General features: G+C 38.1%; 1 protein-coding gene and 1 pseudogene across 1 annotated transcript; one reads left to right on the top strand and one right to left on the bottom strand.

Moving 5' to 3' along the window:
• LOC138040561 (uncharacterized) overlaps nucleotides 1-17,500 on the top strand; it is a 95,295-nt pseudogene that overhangs the window by 16,852 nt on the left and 60,943 nt on the right.
• On the bottom strand, nucleotides 2,629-10,300 carry LOC138041966 (uncharacterized). The gene is made up of 6 exons (XM_068887672.1): nucleotides 10,153-10,300; nucleotides 9,891-10,031; nucleotides 8,830-8,891; nucleotides 7,961-8,141; nucleotides 4,294-6,441; nucleotides 2,629-3,697 (listed from the first exon to the last, which is right to left on the bottom strand). Exons 1-6 carry the CDS (start codon nucleotides 10,298-10,300, stop codon nucleotides 3,390-3,392), a joined length of 2,988 nt encoding a protein of 995 aa, XP_068743773.1. The 3' UTR covers nucleotides 2,629-3,389.

Raw genomic sequence — 17,500 nt, 5'->3', positions numbered from 1 at the left:
CTATTTGCAATCAAACAATGGACCAAATCGGCTAAGGTCCGGCTCAGACCCCGTACTTCACATGAGCCGAATCGAATTCATTGAATTAAGTTCATGTGAAGTAAGGAGTCTGAATCAATTTAGAACGGCCGGTCTAATTCGGATCGGCTAAGCAGTTTTACCCCGCCTGGCTTAGCCGTGAATTACGGTCGTGGAGCGGCTTTGATCCAGACCCCGTACTTCACATGAGCTGACTCAAATGCAGAAATTATTACAACTTTGCAATTTTCTTCAGTCATAGTATGCTTCTGTGAATTAATTTCGGCGAAATTAAGTTCGGCGTCGGAATCATTTCAACCGCGATTAATTAATTTGGTTCGGTCTAAATTCGAATTCGATTCGACTCATGTGAAGTACGGCGTCTCAACGGGGCCTAACTCAACCTTGTACCCAAGACAAATCTACCGGGGTTAAGATTGTTTGTGTATGCTATTTACTGGGTTGCCAGTACGGCAATCCCAGTCGGAAAGTGAGTGGCATTTGTTGGGTGTTTTTTTTTCTTTTTCCGTGTCGATAAAAGTCTTCCCTGTCACTCCCCTGCTAAGTGGTGTCTTTTTGCATAGAACCTTCTGCTCGTATTTTCTTAGGATAGAGAGGGAAGTGGAAATGCGTAGATTTCTCTGGTGGACACAGTAGAATGATTAACTTAACCTGCAATGGCGTCGAAAGTTATGTAACGCGAATGGCGTTTTAGTGGATCTTTAAACAAAATATACCCTTATGGAGCTCAATAATGGAAAGTCAGTTGGATAAACTAGGCAGGTGGTGAAAAACCAACACCAGGAATCTCAAAAGCGACGAGTAATGGACTTCGGCAACAATCTATCGCCCGTCGAGCCGAAATCAAAGTGAGCTGTATTTCTAAAATAATGTTTTACCAAGTGTGCTGTTATGTAGAACACTGAAACCGAAATGGAAAATTCTCTGATAACTTATGGGTTCAACAAAGACAGAGAACGAATCGAACACCTTACGTGGATCTGTGATCAACTCGTCACAGTCTTCAGGTAAAAAAAATAATTGGAAATGTGACAGCCAAGAATTATTTGAAAGAAAGCTTGTCGTGTATTTTGTGCTTCATTATTCAATGAAAAGGTTCTCCATGTAAACGGTTTGACCCTGAAATTTAGTTTGTTGCAATATTGCGCATATTTGACACGACTGAGTTTCTTCTCTTCCCGCACGTAATGAAATAGAAGGGGTTTTTGCCTCTAATAGCAAATATGTTGTTTGTTTCAAAAAATTGTTCCCTGGAAAATGTGGCCTTTATGAATTCATTGTTTTATGATATGTGAGCTTAACTGGATAGCTTTTATGCAATAGTAAAGCATTTTCTGGTCAAAATGAGGTTAGCGTCTTTCTGGTGTGTTAACTGAATTAAATCGTGAGTTTGTATTTGCCGTCTGCCGCGTAACCTTGATTTCCACTCTCAAAATTACCTTCAGAACCTACTTTTTGCGTAGAATAAGCTCTTAGAATGATGTTCTTGTTTTGCATAAAGCAAGCCAACAAAATCTGTACCTTGCTGACTTTGCATTTGTTAGCGTTAATAGTATTTTCGGTCCGATGCTTCTGTTTTATTAGGGGTATATTGTTTTGGTCTCCCATCCAGATACTAATCCCGTCGAACAGCGTTAACTTCAGTGAACTTTGGTATTACAAAGCTGTCAGATGCTCAGAGGGCACGCTTAAACTTGTGGTGAAAAGAAGTTGTGAGGGAACTTGAAAATTATCAACATGTCAGCCCAGAAGCCAATGTTTCTCGCTTCTCTTTTATTTGTTATTCTTCAGAGACTGGAATGCTGTAGTTCAATACCACACAATTCTAATTTTCTGTAACGTACCACAGGCAACCCAGTGTATGCTTCACGGAAGCATCTCCTTGCATTATAATATAGCATTCATATTTTAATGATATGGAAATACCTGGAACAAAAAAGTTCCATTCCCAAAGGGTCTGAATTGGGTACAACATTGAGTTAGCTGACTAGGTCAATAGACCACTTCGGAAAATACCATAATTTTCTTTGTTTGTCCCCCCAAATTTTGCATAAGCATTGTTTCCACTTTCTCTTGGGACTTACAATGGTCCCAAGAGAAAACAAAAACAATGCTTATTCAAAATTTGGGGGTCAAACAAAGAGTATTATTGTATTTTCCGAAGTGGCCTATAGCGGCCACAATTCTCAAAATTGACATGACAAATCAAAGTCGTTGTTCCGGTCGCATGAAATTTCATGGTCATTTTCTAACATAAAAACCTTTTTCATTTTTTGGGATAAAAAGGTTCTTTTGTAAGCCTAGGAGGTTCTTATATGCAGGGGTTTGCTGTATTGTGGGTTCAGTTGTGTCACCATGACTACCCCATTTGTATATTTACCAGGTAACAATTAAGGCGGAAATAGCCGCTTATAACCATAAACCATTTTCTTTCTTAATCCCAGCCTGCCCAATCAATGAAAATCAATATTAAGAGGAAGATTAAAGTGACTTGACTATGGACTTTCGTCGATTTTTATAGATCATAAATAATTGGCTGCCAATTACAATTGATCAATAGATATCAATAGCAATTTATCTTCAATTGTGACTATCGATTTTCAGCCATTAATAAGACAAATTTATATAAATCGATTGATGATTATCGATTATATCGATTTTATAGTGTAGTAATCGATGACTTATTATCATTGGTTGGGTATGCCGGGCTTAATATATATCTTGCAATAACCGGTTCTTGATAACAAAGAAATCTAGTGTTATGCAATGGTTAATGCAGTATTGTATAACAGAACAGTCAGAGATGCTCTGCTAAATAAGTCTTATGAAGCAAAATATTTCTACAGTATGAACAACATTAGCAAAAAAAAAGCTAACTAAAAACCAGAAAAAAATCTGGCAATCATTGGGTATCTATTGTCACTGACAATTTAAAATCCAGTGGAGTACTTCACAGCTAAGGTTATGGGCAAGGAGAAGGGGAAGGGGAAAGATAATAAAAATAATAAGGTATAATGAGAACCATTTTAGGATGCCCAGCAGCCTACCAAAAACATTAACAAAAATATGCAATAATTGTAAAGCCTATTTGGATGTTAAGACAATTTTTTCTTATTTTATACTTTCACCTTTAGTTTTTGCAAATGAGTGATACATATAATTACAGTATATCTAAAGAATTATTTGTGGATTACTTTCTGTTGAGCTCTAGTATTTCACAAGTAATGAAAATAAAACCCACGTATATGGCATTTGTGAAAGTCTTCAAATTGCATGAGTGCAACCAAGATTTCTTTGAAAACCCTTGGGATTTAATGAAGAAAATACAAAGGCATTACTAACCAAATCCTTCACAAGTGTGACTTAACATTAAGAGGAACTACTACAACAATGTTTTCTTTACCATTAGGAGTTCTTAAGTTATAATTTAACTCAGCTACAACACAAACACTATCAATTCTTGAGACAGGAATGAAAGCTGCCACTGATTCAGCTTCAAATGAGGGCAGACACACTTGAATTGGTAAACCAAAATAAAACCTTGCATGTGGATGAACTTTATACCAGTGAACACAAGCAAAGGTGTATGGGAGGTCCAAAGTTGCACCATTAGAGGACTGGACAGTCACAGTGTGTTTGAAGAAGTATTGTATAATCCCTGCAAAAGAAAGAAAAAATATTGGTATGGTAGGTACATTATTTTGATAAGAACTAATAGGTTACACTGTATCATTTTCTAGTTTGGTTTCCCTTACAAATCACTTTTGTGCCAATGAATTACATGTATTTATAACAGTTCTAAAAAAGAGAAATGAGCCTGTCTACCTGGACTTTCAAAACTGTATTTTTTCACAATTAATATGACTTAAATTTACTGATGTGATAGTACTGTCAATAATGGTCACAAACCTGCAAGTTTATGACTTTGTTACTTCAACAGTGAAAAAAAAAAAACCTATTTAGAATATATTATAATGACACTGTTCGTGCATTTCTTCACCTTTAATCAAAAGTAAACTACACTGTAACAATATTCCCAATCCAAAGGTTCAAAAGAAAATAAACTAGACAATATAAAAGTAAACGTAAAATCAAAACAAACAAAAAGAACATGCACTTTGATATGATAAAGGTTCAAGAATAAAAGAAATAATTCAGAAACCTTCTTTGATAGGTTTTCAATCATACTTTTATTGTACAAAGCATGCAAGATTAGAGAGCAGTATAATACCTTCACTTATCACAGAAACCCACCTGGCCTTAGATCGTCTGAAGTTGTGTCTAATCCACTGGAACCATACCATCGAGCCATTATACAAGCAGATCGTTCACTTCGTGAATACCGGGAGTCAAGTTTCTGATCGTACAGCTGCAGCTGAGAGAACTGGCAACACAATTTGGGAACATAAACAATACAATCTTCTTTATGCAGAAAAGTGTACATTTTTGTCAAGGATTCAACTTCATTATCACTCATGTAAATTTCCTTGACTGGAGACGACACTCGAATGAAATGGTTGTCAAGGAAAGACAAATGAAAAAGGTCTGTTCCAGTACTAGCTTTAAGCTGGATACTCTTTCTGTACTCATCTGGCGTCATTGCCTTATTCTTTGTCATTGCCAATGAGCCGCTGTCTACAGACACTAACATCTCTTTAAATCCAACAAACTCAATTGGCCAAGACATGTTCCTTACTTGCTGCCGCTCAATAAATTTTCTCATAAGTTGCACTTCAATCTGGTGGTTGTTCACATGCATAGCACCCAAAATGCCATTGTAACGTTCAAACGAAAAACACCAGAAGCCATAGACAGGACCAAAATCAAGAATGCATTCACATAAATGGCAATGAAGATGCATGTTTGGCGTCACAACAGATGTACCATACAAGTCTTCAACAGTTCTGCAAAACTTGACGAGGAGCTCATCTGCAAGTTTTACTTCAGAAGTGTTGATAACTGTTGAACACAGTATGTGACAAGCCTTCACAAATAATTTCCAGCATTGGAGATGTCTATCTGGTAAAACGTCCTTTAGAGCAAAGGTTGAAAATACCAATGCCCAGTTCTTAAACTGGTCAGCAGTAAAGCCTTTAAAGCTGGATGCAATCTTTGATGGAATTCTTCCAATACTAGAAGGAACTTTGAGCTTGTTTACTCGCTTTTGAAGCAGTTTAAAGTCTTTTTCATCCAGCAAGTTTAACTCTTTCCACACCTTAAGCATTTTTCTTGTTGTGCCCAGCATCAAGTTGTGCATAGGATCAATGACAACAAAAGAAATAAAATCAAAATATGGAAGGTAAATCAAGGATGAGAATCGCACACCATAGGCACTCTCCTTTGTGTCACGTCCTTTCTTTGATGTTACTGTGTTTCGTACCCTCCATACATGCTCTCTATGCTCAGTGTTAGTACGCAAATTCCAGCTATCTCGATCGAATCCTGAGAAATCTTGTTTCTCTCCAAATGATCTTCTATGAAACTCCTTGGTACACTTGTTGCAACCTTTTCTTGCAGAGAATCCTAAGAAACCACAAAGTTTGCGAGATGCAGGAATGTCACAGCTGACACAAAGTACCGCTAGCTGACAAAATTTGGGTCCAGTTGAGGGGCAATCCAACCAAACGCCATCCCAGAAGTCCAATAGCTCATTCACCAGAGGGTCCAAAAATGGATTCACATCTCTGCTTGGTTCCTGTGGGCCAGGAATAATCCCTACAACTGCAATGTTTTCTTCTTTATTTCTTTCCTGTGGTGGCAAGTTCAGAAAACTTAAATAAAGCACCCCAACACTGTATACAGAATCCTTGTATGGCTGAAACCAATCAAGATTCAACATACATCCGAAAGTGTTAGGGGCATCAAAGAAAGGCTCTCCTTTTCCATTCTTGAAATTTTTCCAGACCCTTCCATCATACACATCTCCAAGAAGGTTGATATCCCGAGGGTGCTTTTTATACTGCTCACATTTATCAGCAAATCCAGGCCGTTTAAGGAATTCTTGAAGGGTTTTCTTCACTGAACGGTAGCAGAAAACCCTCTTTGCTTTTAAAGTCAGCTCTCCATGTTTTGAGCGTGTAGTTTTAAATAGAGATGCTCCACATGGTTTTCTCTGAGCTCTTTGTGGATGGCGTGGAAACTCTACAAAACTGCAACGCTCACCCTTCTTTCTTCCATTTACCAGAGTACGTACACATTCCTCAGGTTTGTAACATGAACTGCACTTTGGACAAACAATGAACTTTTCAAAGTCATCCCTATTTACTCCTAAAAAGTTCCTTACCATATACAGTGACTTAGGCAGCAGGTCTGATATTAGTTTGAGTTTACTACAATGAAGCAACCTTGAGAAAAGTTCCAGCAGCCTTTTCAAAAAACAAAACAAAGTGCTCACTGCAGCATCTGGTACAGTGCAGACCAGAAATATGCGTCCTACGCAGACGCAAAATGCACGCGCGTTTTTTGCGCAAACGCGTTTTTAAATGCGCGTTTCCAAACGCGCATTTGATGCGCGTTTTCTCTTTTGTTATGCAAACTCGTATCGTAGATGTGATGTTCATTGTTCCACGAAACAATAGACAGACAATAAAATGAATATTTAATTTCTGTGATCAACTTACCAGAACATTTGAATTGAAGAGCGGTGTCAACTGATCATTGTGAGTTTTCGAAACGAACCTACAAAGTTTTAAATTCTTTCGACATTCACTGAATGAAAAATAATAAAACTCTGTTGTCATCCTGCAGCTGACCACTGATAGTTGAGTTATTTTGACCTTTCTGCTGCCGAAACTGCAGTTTGGATCGTTGTCATAGAAAATGCCAGACAACGGAGAAAATAATTACGTAGACGTAGCTTCTGACCTTTCCGCCAATTCTTCGCAATAAAAGTGCTTTGCCGAAAATTTGTCGAGCTTAAGAATTTCGGGAAAAAAAGAAAACAGCGCTACTGAGGAGTTTTTGTAACATCCCAAGTTTTTCGCGAACGTCAAATACTGAGAATGGCGCCACAGAAGTCGTCATGAGATAACTGCTCTGAGGCTCCGACAAGTAAACATTTGGTTCCAGGCTCTCAAACAAAAGAAGACGACATTAGGGCCGGCGTTTTTTGTCACACAGGGTTTCACTCCGTATGCTTCCAGCCAACCCCGCGTTAATTCTCCTCCGTAAAGCTTAACTAAAGAAAGAAATTGGTGCAGAAGATATCTTAAAGGGGAGATTTTTCAACTCCGAGCGCATTCCAATGAATCTTGCTGAAGTAATACAGCTTCAATTCGCAAAAGGACAGAATGCTGAGACGCCTTTTGAATGTCACGCACGCATTACAAAAATTATTTTGAAATATTCGAGAAAGTACCGGTATTACAGATTGCGTAAGTAAGTTTTGTTTGCGAATGAATATACTCCTTATTTCGTTGATTTTACTGCATTTCACTCCGCCGTTCGTCCAAGTCTTGCTCTTAGCGATATTTGTTGTTGATCGACTAACTTTACTGACCGTCGATTTCTGTTGGCAAAACCGATGTCTTTCAAATTGAAAATAGTCCTGTTTTACGTTTTAATCACAGGAAAATATTTATTCCCCTCATTATGTCATTTATTGATGCAGTGAGAAGTGAAAGTAATTTTCAAATGTCTGAAATTAAATGTGAAGCGGAAGCGAGTGCATTGTTGACTCGAATTTCACTTGGAAGCACACGTTATTTGAAATCAAACACTTCACTGTTGACATAGCCATTGTCTTGCGCTGAAACTAACAATAAAAGTTAAACAATGAAAAGACAATGGGCCAACTCATACATACTAATTATCTTTGATGAATGCGCGTTTTTGATGCGCGTGTTACAAACGCAGACGCGTGTGCGCAATTTTCGTATGCTCGTTTCGCACGCGTTTTTTGGGACGCATATTTCTGGTCTGCACTGTAAGTTATGCATGATTTTCCAAGTCATAATGAAAATAATTACAAGTTTGATGAGTGAAGTGCTCAATAAAGATGATTTCTTGGATAGCACAGACTCATTCTCATTAGCAGCATTATCCTCATCAGATGACGTCATCAGGTTTTCAAACTGCAATTCTGCCTCATCATCAGTTTCTTCCTGGGACAAATGTTCAATAAAAGATGTTCAATAACTAAACTAGAAACTAAAAAATGCATAATTTATGACCCAAATATTTAATATTTAACTTGGGCCAGGGTCTGAAATTAATTTTCTTCTTTAAAAGAAACCAAATGGTGACTAACCAAACAATTTTAGGTTGCCAGACTAATTTTGGTTGACAAATTTTACCCTTGTTTTATTTTTTTCATCCACATTCAAATAGCAACGGATCTTGACAAAAATAATTATTATGAGCGTGACTTCAGTCACGTTAGACACCATTTTTTTCTTCTACACTGTACACTATGTTTTTATCCAAACCAGCTATACTTCTATTGAGGTAAGTTCGAATCATTCTCAATTCATACTGTAGCTTCCATAATACATACAAGGGCATACACTGTACATATATTCTCCACATACAAATTTTGTGACTGGTTTTGCATTGACTTGATGAGTTAAAAGGAAATGCACTCAAGTCAAACATCAGCAGCCAATCACAATAATTTACATAGTAAATTAAAGCTATACTTAAAGCCAAACTGTAACCAGAGCTAAAAATCAAAAGGGCAAAATTGACTTTGGATGTATCAACTATTGCAGCTGTGCAAGAACCATCAATATATGAAACATCCTTCTTTAAAATCAATCAATAAAGAAATAAGTAAATGTAAGGTTGACTTACATAAAAGTCTTCCACACTGTCTGTTGACTCGGCAGCAGAATTACAATCATCCACTGACACATCTAGCATAAAAATTAATAAATAGGACATAAATTCTCATATTCTAGTCAAATAATTTTGAGTGAACAAGAGGGACCAAATGTTTTGATTCCGGAGTCGCCATCTCACATGCACTCAACCTTCCGTTATTACTAGCAAAAAATTATTATAAGCACTTATACATACACCGCAGATAATAATTTTATTCAGATATTAAAGCTTTGACAATCAATGAAACTCAGATGACAATCAATGCTCACCCATATCAAAGAATACAATGATGTTGATAATTGGTGAATAATTTAATTTGTTATTTTTTGTGATTTCGATGGTCATTGATTATTGAACGCCATCCTCAATTGATTAAATCATTCAAAGAATAAAATCGATTCTGCAATTGATTGCGACTTTAAGTCCATCAAATTGTTTCACTGCTTTCAGTGTTTATAATTTCAACAAGTAGCAGTGGCACTTCCAAGACTTTTCAGTTTGGGGGTGCAGGGATGGCGCAGTGGTGAGAGCACTCGTCTCCCACCAATGTGGCCCTGGTTCCATTCCTAGAGTCATGCGTTTAGTTTGTTGGTTCTCTACTCTGCACCAAGAGGTTTTCTCCGGGTACTCTTGTTTCCCCTCTCCCCCCCCCCCAAAAAAAAGGAACAAAAAATTAATTTCAGTTTATGGTATCCTCAATTAGTGCTCCAGCACTAAAACAACTAGACACCTAAAGTTCCTTTCCTTTGCTTTCCAGAGACAGTAACTTTCTTGTATGTTTTTGTTTACCAGGTTTATACAATGTATCAGGCAAAATTAATGAATGAAACCAATACATGCAATCGAAAAGATGAATATAAATAATTTTAATCTTTTTCCATCAGTCTGACTAGTGAAAACCCTCAGCTGCAGTACCAAAATATACTCTCTACATGGTAATTCTAATTACTTTCATTGTCTACCTGCATGATAATTCATGTATACTTAGAAAGCAGAAAACTCAAGCTTATATATGCTGATGAAAAGCTTACCGAGGTCTTCTGGATTTTCAGTGGAAAGCCCAGCAAATTTTGCAGGGGATTCAGGGTATTCATCACTTGAATAGTGAAATTCCAGGTCACTTGAATCAGAATGGAAATCGATATCTTGCCTTTGCAATACATTGGGTGTATCTATAAGCGAAAAATAAGCTTAATGTTAAATCTGGTTAAATACAGCCGCAGCTTTTATAGATGGGAGAGCAGATCAAACACAAACAACACTTTGTTGATCAATATAAGACATGCGCTTTACCTGTTATCACTGTTGTCTTCCTTCGTTTGTGTGCATTGTAAGTCCGGATTGAGACTAAACGATCACAATGTTCGCACAATCGCTTTTTCGTTGTCGAACTATGTGCACTTTTATCATTCACGGGAGACTTGTTACATGTAGGAGCCATTAACCACTTTTCTAAGTTACACTGTAGATGACATCGAGAAGAAAAGTTGGAATAAACAGAGGTAGGGAGGCCTGGCTACATAGCTGAAGCGGCAGCTTTGAATGATGGGCTTGTGGCGGGAAATCAATGGTATTACGGATTTATCACGAAACCGTATTTTTCAGTTAAGCGTGCTCCTATCGTAGTCTTGTTTGATTTCGCAAACATGTCTCAAACTTTCAGCTCGTTAAACCGCGGTAGAGCTAGCAATTTTTATTCAGCGCCTTCAACTCCGACCTGTTCGAGCAGTTCAAGTTCGAGAGCAAGTTCTATTAACAACAGATTGAATCGATCTTCGTCAAGTTCTGCTAACCGGTCTAGCGACTGTACTCCATTGTCCTCACGAGAGAACCGGGAAACGATGCAACAAGTAATCGCTGGTCTTGCAGCCTGCCAAAGAACCGTAGAGGAACTTCTACAGTCCGTGAAAAGTTCAATCTAGCGGATCGAAAAGCTGACAGACAAAGTAAATGCCCTTGACGACAAAGTGAAGACTTTATCATGCACCGATCTGGAAGACGCTGATGAGTCTAGCAGTGGTAATGGACGCGCAAAAAAGAGAAAGAGGCCTAAATCATCTCTTGTCGTTCAAGTAAGTATACTTGTTATCGTAATGAATGGCTCAGTAACTTCGAAACACCGGAAACCGGTGTTGGGTCACGCTGCACGCAATCAGTCTCATTGATTCCAACTTAGATCGTTCCAACTTAAAATGAAAGGTTTACCGCTAAGCCGACATGATCGCGTCGTTGAGTAAAAATGGTAAATGATTACATTTTTAAGGCTTTAGGGCTAAAATCTGTTTTAGATCTTAAAACGTAAGTTAAAAATTCAAATCTGTGATCCTTTGGCGTTGTTACCCAGGTGAGAAATTTTTTTGATTAAAAATGCAGCTGACACTTTTGTTATGGAAGCACAGCCTAAATCTTGGTTTCCATAAGATCGCAAACGATCGCGGATTGCAGATCTCAAAAGATTGCAAAGAAGGTTTTCATATGATCGCAAACAATCGCAAAGCAAAGTTTTTATTGCACATTTTAGTCGGAGGAAATATAGAGAGCTTAGGCGCGCGATGATGGCAACCGGAAGTCAACTGTTTTGCTGTTTAACTTGTCTTCACACCACCTCATTTCTATTGTTAAGTATTTTTTGACTAGTAGAGACGATTAGTTTGAGAACGTGGGAGAGACCACTGACCAGGCATGCGAAACGTTCACTTCCTGTTTCTGTACGTTTTATGTTAGAGCAGCGCCAAACGGTCGCGGAAGCTTTTGTTTCTAGAAAACGTGACTGTGATTGCCGCATCTCATGGGATGCGTTTCTACAGTTGAGCCCAAGTCTTAAAAGTCTGGCTTTCGGGTCAACACAAGAAGTTCTTATCCAAGGTCATTGTGATTTCTTGCTTCTTGGCTGTTTCTTTCGTTTTTTTCGAGTAATGGTATATGGATGTGTTAAAGTTTCGTCATACTTTCCAGGTGTCAGTTTTTTTTTTATAACGTTCTTGTTTTGCCAGTATTTATGCTATGACAATGACATAAACATCATTTTGATGCTTCTTGGATGTAGTTTTGAATTAAAAAAGTGTTCTTTTTTTTGAACCTTAATTTTTCTACATTAGGTTCTCAAACCAAACGCAGGTAGTCCTATTCTAACAATGATTATTCTGATTTTTTCAAGCTATCGATTTTGAGGTAAATTATTTTCAACCAGCGGTGTCTGCGATTTTCTATATATTGCGTTTTTCCTTTGGTATTTTCCATCACTGTTGTCACCCTCCGATAATTCGTTTACTCTAAAAACTCCGAGTGTCGACATTGTTCTCAACCTGTTGAAAAAGTCGATGAAAAGAAAACCACTGAACTCGACAAGATCCCTAGTAAGTTATTAAAAATGGCAGCTAGTATTGTTGCACCCTCACTAACAGACATACTCACAAAATCAATCCTCACGGGAATCTATCCAACTGAATGGAAATTGGCTACGGTGACATCGATCTTTACAAAAGGCTTAAAATCAGACCTAGATAATTATCGCCTGATCTCCGTTATCCCGCTAGCCTCAAAAGTGCTTGGAAAACTTGTCTATGACCAACTTTATCATTACCTAAAATGATAATAAACTGCTATCAACTTACCAGTCAGGGTTGCGTTCCTTACATAGAACCCTCAAAGCTTTGCTTGTGATCCGACAAATAGCGGGTATGTTAACATCGACAATGGCTTTCTGAATGGAGTCGTTTTCATTGACCTTAAAAAGGTATTCGACACCATCGACCATGAAATCATTTTCCGCATGATCTCATACTTTGGGGCCGACCAGGCAACTATCATTTGGTTTCAATCGCGCCTACACAATCGGACCCAAAGATGTAATGTAAATGGAAGATTGTCATCTCCTCGCATTATTACTTGTGGGGTTCCGCAAGGCAGCATATTAAGTCCCTTCCTTTTTTTAATGTATATTAACGATCTTCCTAAGTGCCTCCGCGAGGCTTCCCTGAGAATGTTCGCTGACGATACCAATATAACCCTAACTGCAAAAACTCTCTAGCAATAACTCCTGAACTTATCAAACCTGTGACGAGACCTTAAAAAAATAACAACCTCAAATGTATGCAACTATTGAGGGCTGCTTTCCATTCAACGACCGTAGTTTGTCTTCTGAGAAAAACGTAAATTCTGGATAGGAACTTATTAATAATTTTCTCGCATTTCGCGCGCTAAATCTCTTACTCTTCTGACTTCTATATATCTGGTCGAATGTTGACTCGCATGCCTCGTTTCTGCGCGCTCTGAAACGAACACTACTGCAATGAAGGCTGAACTGTAAAAACAGCCATATTAAGCCTATGAAAGTAAATATGCGTTTGTTTTGCATTTGCATTGCTTCGTTCTGAGTGACTGGCCAGCAAAATTCGCGCAACTTCCTCAACGATCCGCGATTGTCTGCGATCATATGAAAAACGAGTCTTAACTGAACCAAGTCTACTTTACAAACGTAGTTTACGGAGCCAAAGTTAATAGAGTAAGGATAACACACGCTTTGCCATGAATTAATTTTGCCTCGTTATCAGTTTACAACATTTTTCTCAGTTTCACAGCTTGTATTTGGTCGTCTGTTTTTAGGAGGAAGTTCACAAGCTGCACAACAGCAGAGATACCACCAAGCAGTACAGAGGAAAGGAAGTGTGAGTAATTCTTTTAAAAACTTGAACCATTGTTCAATCGGCAGGTAATTTTTAAGTAGCTTACGTTCATACTATATTTCAACATAACGTTCTCATCACTCTCCGTATTCTTATTCCGGAATAGGGTCAATCGAACGCACCCTTAGGGCCGATTTACACGGCACGATTTTTGTCGCATGCGACAAGCTCACGACGGGCCTACATGTACGACATGACTTACAATTGCCGCAGCGTTTTAAAAAATGTTTTAAAATGCTACGACATTTTTCCTGACGTACACAACAATTGTAAGTCATGTCGCGGGCCTGTCGTAAGCCATTGTCGCATGCGACAAAAATCGTACCGTGTAAATCGGCCCTTGTACGTTTTCGGGTACCGGCATCAACTCTTCTGTTTTCCCGCCAAGTAATCGACTCTTGCGCGCTGTCGGTTAATTTAATGTCATTTGGCCCAGCGTTTTTGTTCTTTGAGCAGTAATTTAAAAAAATTCCAACCAAATAACCTGCACAGTTAGAAAGAAATCCTTGCATAGGTGCGTTATAATCTTCTCTCAATCATCACAACTTGATTACGCACTCTGAATTTCCAGCTCATTCAATAGTTTTACAGTATGTAACAGGCACTACATGAAATGAAATATAAATTAATGGGAAAGGGGTAAGAAAATAGGTTTCCTCGATTGTCTCCCCAAATAAAAATTGTCAATATTTTGTTTCGTACGGAAACATTTCCTACGCCGCTGGTACTGTACTGCAGACAATCTAATACTTTTTTCACCATTGTAGGGTCAGCAGTGTTCACAACAAAAAGGTCACCAGCTTATTGTAGAAGAGCTTTGTCGCCAACCGGGAAGAGGATTTGCCAGAGCTGTTGTTGAAAGTAGGTAACAATGCAGCATACAGTACAGCAAGTCTGCAAAGTTCAATCACTATTGTAAACTTGAAAAAAATGACACCTACTTGGACTAACAAATTCCTTGTTTCTTTGCAGAAACAGCCAAAAAGTACCATAAACACATCCGCAGAAGTGCCTTGGGAAAAATTACTGACGAGATTAGAATGAAGAAGAGAATAAACCTTAGAAAAGAGAGGGTAAGCGATATTTTTACATCTGTCCGCGCACGAAAAGAACTCTACAAAGTTACTCATTCCGTCTGACCATAACGTAACTATTACTTTATCCTACACATTAGGGCACATGCTGTCAAGTTCAAACATGACATTTATTTGCGGTTTTTTTTATAGTGCATTTTTTTGTTTCGTTTGAAAAGCTTTCCTCTTTCCTGTGAAACATATCAATACTCCTTTTCTTACGGTACATGTATATACGTATATTTATCCAAACCGTCTTAACATCCTTCTATAACTAAGTCATCTTAGTCAATCCGTACTAAAGACAAGCTTTCCTTTTTTGCCATAGAAATACGAAAGGAGAAAGTGCCAGGTAAAGGATGAAAAGGAGGCCCACGCCTTTTCAAAATTGACGAAAGAACACATGTCTACGGACGATGATGCTAACAGTAGTGAAGGTGAAGAGGGATGGGTTTCAAGGCCCCCTAGTTACAGAAGTCAATTGCTGACTCACTTTCTAAACAAGTAAGTAATACTGAAAAATACAATAAAAAGGAAAACGAAAGTCCTGTATCAACTTAACTATTGAGAAGAATTGCAAACAGTAGAAATAGTAGTAATAGGCCTTTCTCACAACACTCGCTGCGCTACGGTTACCTGGCTATCCCAGACAATTTCTACATAGTAAAACGATCAAGCAAAATACAGAAAATGCTTTTTAAAGAATACCAGTAGGCGCAAAACTCTGGAATGAGATGATATATACGTGATTATTTCCAAGGTAATGTCCAAGGGATAACAGCTTTTAATTTAAAAATTTTATTTATTGTTATTCTTTACTTATTGTAAACGTCTTCTGCATTTAAATATGAATAATTAATATATTTTCAGCGGTGAATATAAGAATTCGGTGTTATATTCACCGCGCTACCCGATAAGGCTTGACTCTGAGGCCATGAGGGCGAGAGGAATAATTGTTTTAGTAAAATCCAACTAGCTGGTCAAAAAATATCGAGACAAAACATCTTTCGCTAGGTAAAGCTAGACTTTAATCCTTTTCTGCGACCAAAACATTACAAATATGGCCGGCGCTTTCGCTACTGGTGGGCTATAACAAATAGCCTATTAGTAGCTCAACCAATCAGAACGCAGCATTGACAATAGACCACTAGTTGGATTTTACTAATCAGCATTAGTAGATACTAAAAACAGTGGATAGCGTTGAACTCGCGCGCTGATTGGCTCGTCAAACTCCGGATATCCTGTGCTATTTACCTGCGAGCAACTCAGGAAAAAATGGCGTCCCGTGACAAGTGAAGAAAACATCCAAATTAATTTTTGTGGTGTATATTATCTCACTGTTTTGTATATACTAAAACAACTATTCACCCCAGTGCCTAGATTAGCTCTAGCTGCCTGCAGCCCTTGCTTAAGTTAAGAAATATCAAGATTGTTGTTGTTGTTGTTTTTGTTAGGCTTCTTAAACAACTTTATTCTGCAGGCTAATTTCGTTATCGTTGCTGTGGTCATATGAACGTATTTCTCTTTTCTTTAGACTCGATAAGAGATACCAAAAGCTGAGAGCTCAGTAAACAAGCGATGGAAGAGAACAAACGGTACGCCCAAGTGGGCACTTTCCGATGAGTGGAAGGCCCTCCTTGAACAAAGAAAGGAGGAGGCGCAGAGGTATGTTAAATGTTTCATGCACTTGACTACTGAAAACAAAAAAAAAATAAAAGGACGTCAATATATATCTTATCTAGCCGGCCGGCCGGCCTTCGACGTTCTTTTTTCCATAAATCTCTCTTCAAAACAGGAAAGTGGCACGATTTATTTATCGACTATGGCTTCTATTAGAAATTAATTAAACAACAATGCACAAACAACAAAAAAATATAAGTCGAATTTGATTTGCGCTCTAGTTAACAATTTCAAATAACTTCATTATGTTTCAATGAGTTAAACAACGTCAACTTTCATTGGCAGAAACGATGCAGATTCCGAAGAGGAGGAAGATGACAACATGAGGGAAGAGGAAGCGGAAGATGGCGAAAGTTCAGGAGAGGATACTGAATGGGAAGAGACAGTAAATTAGCCTACTTTTACTAGGGTTCATTGCACAATTTCACAAAGAGATAGGAAATTAGATTTGTTAATTTTTCATTTATGATTTCACAAAGACATGGAACGTTAGGCTTTGTAATAGGTGCAGTTTGTTTCTTAAAAAAAAAGACATTTAGGTTTCTCCTTTATCATGTTTATAATAAGATTTTGAAATGATGGTAAATTAGGATGAATACAACATTACAGTTGGATTTCTATATTTCATGATGTTTCTGTGACGAAAGGTGCTATTTGATATGAATAAGCAAAATATTTCATTCATTTAAAAAACTTGCTTATCTTCTACATTCATAATTTAGGCAATGCGCTCTTTTCTCTTTTTTCTAAGGCCCGTTCAGATTAGGTGCCCGTTACCAGGAACGGGTACTTGTCTGAACACGCTTTCGTCAGTCCCCGAGCTTTCTCCCTGCTTCCCTGCGTTTCAGTCACGACAACGGTGGCCGGTGCAAAGTGGACGAAGAAAGAAATAATTGCATTGTTAGAACTGGGGTGTCTGAACAACTTCCAGTTTAGTGCCCGACAAGGTGTGGTTGAACGGTCATCTAGTCTCAACGGGGCCTAACACCTCTCTCGCTACATCTACACGGCCTTGAACTCCTTTAATCCCTCTATTTAGGTCCCAAGATTCCATTTATATTTCGGATTGTGGGAGGTTGGGTAACATTATAATGCTATATTACATTTGAGAATAAAAAGCAGTGTCCTGAATGCAAGGAGTAAAAAAAAAAAAAAAGATATGGTCCGTAACACAGTAGGCGCTCCCAGTACATATCCTTCTTT

Source organism: Montipora capricornis, chromosome 3 (genome assembly GCF_036669925.1).
Source record: "Montipora capricornis isolate CH-2021 chromosome 3, ASM3666992v2, whole genome shotgun sequence".
Classification (NCBI taxonomy): domain Eukaryota; kingdom Metazoa; phylum Cnidaria; class Anthozoa; order Scleractinia; family Acroporidae; genus Montipora; species Montipora capricornis.
Note: the sequence above shows the minus strand (reverse complement) of the source record. Positions and strands in the feature narration are given on the sequence as shown.

Excerpts from the sequence above, each read along its gene's own strand:
- LOC138041966 (XM_068887672.1), bottom strand. The coding sequence starts at position 10,300 with ATGGCTCCTACATGTAACAAGTCTCCCGTGAATGATAAAAGTGCACAT. Across the intron at positions 10,032-10,152 it reads GAAGACAACAGTGATAACAG|ATACACCCAATGTATTGCAA; the intron begins GTAAAGCGCATG and ends TTTCGCTTATAG. Across the intron at positions 6,442-7,960 it reads AATCATGCATAACTTACAGT|ATGCTGCAGTGAGCACTTTG; the intron begins GCAGACCAGAAA and ends GCACTGTACCAG.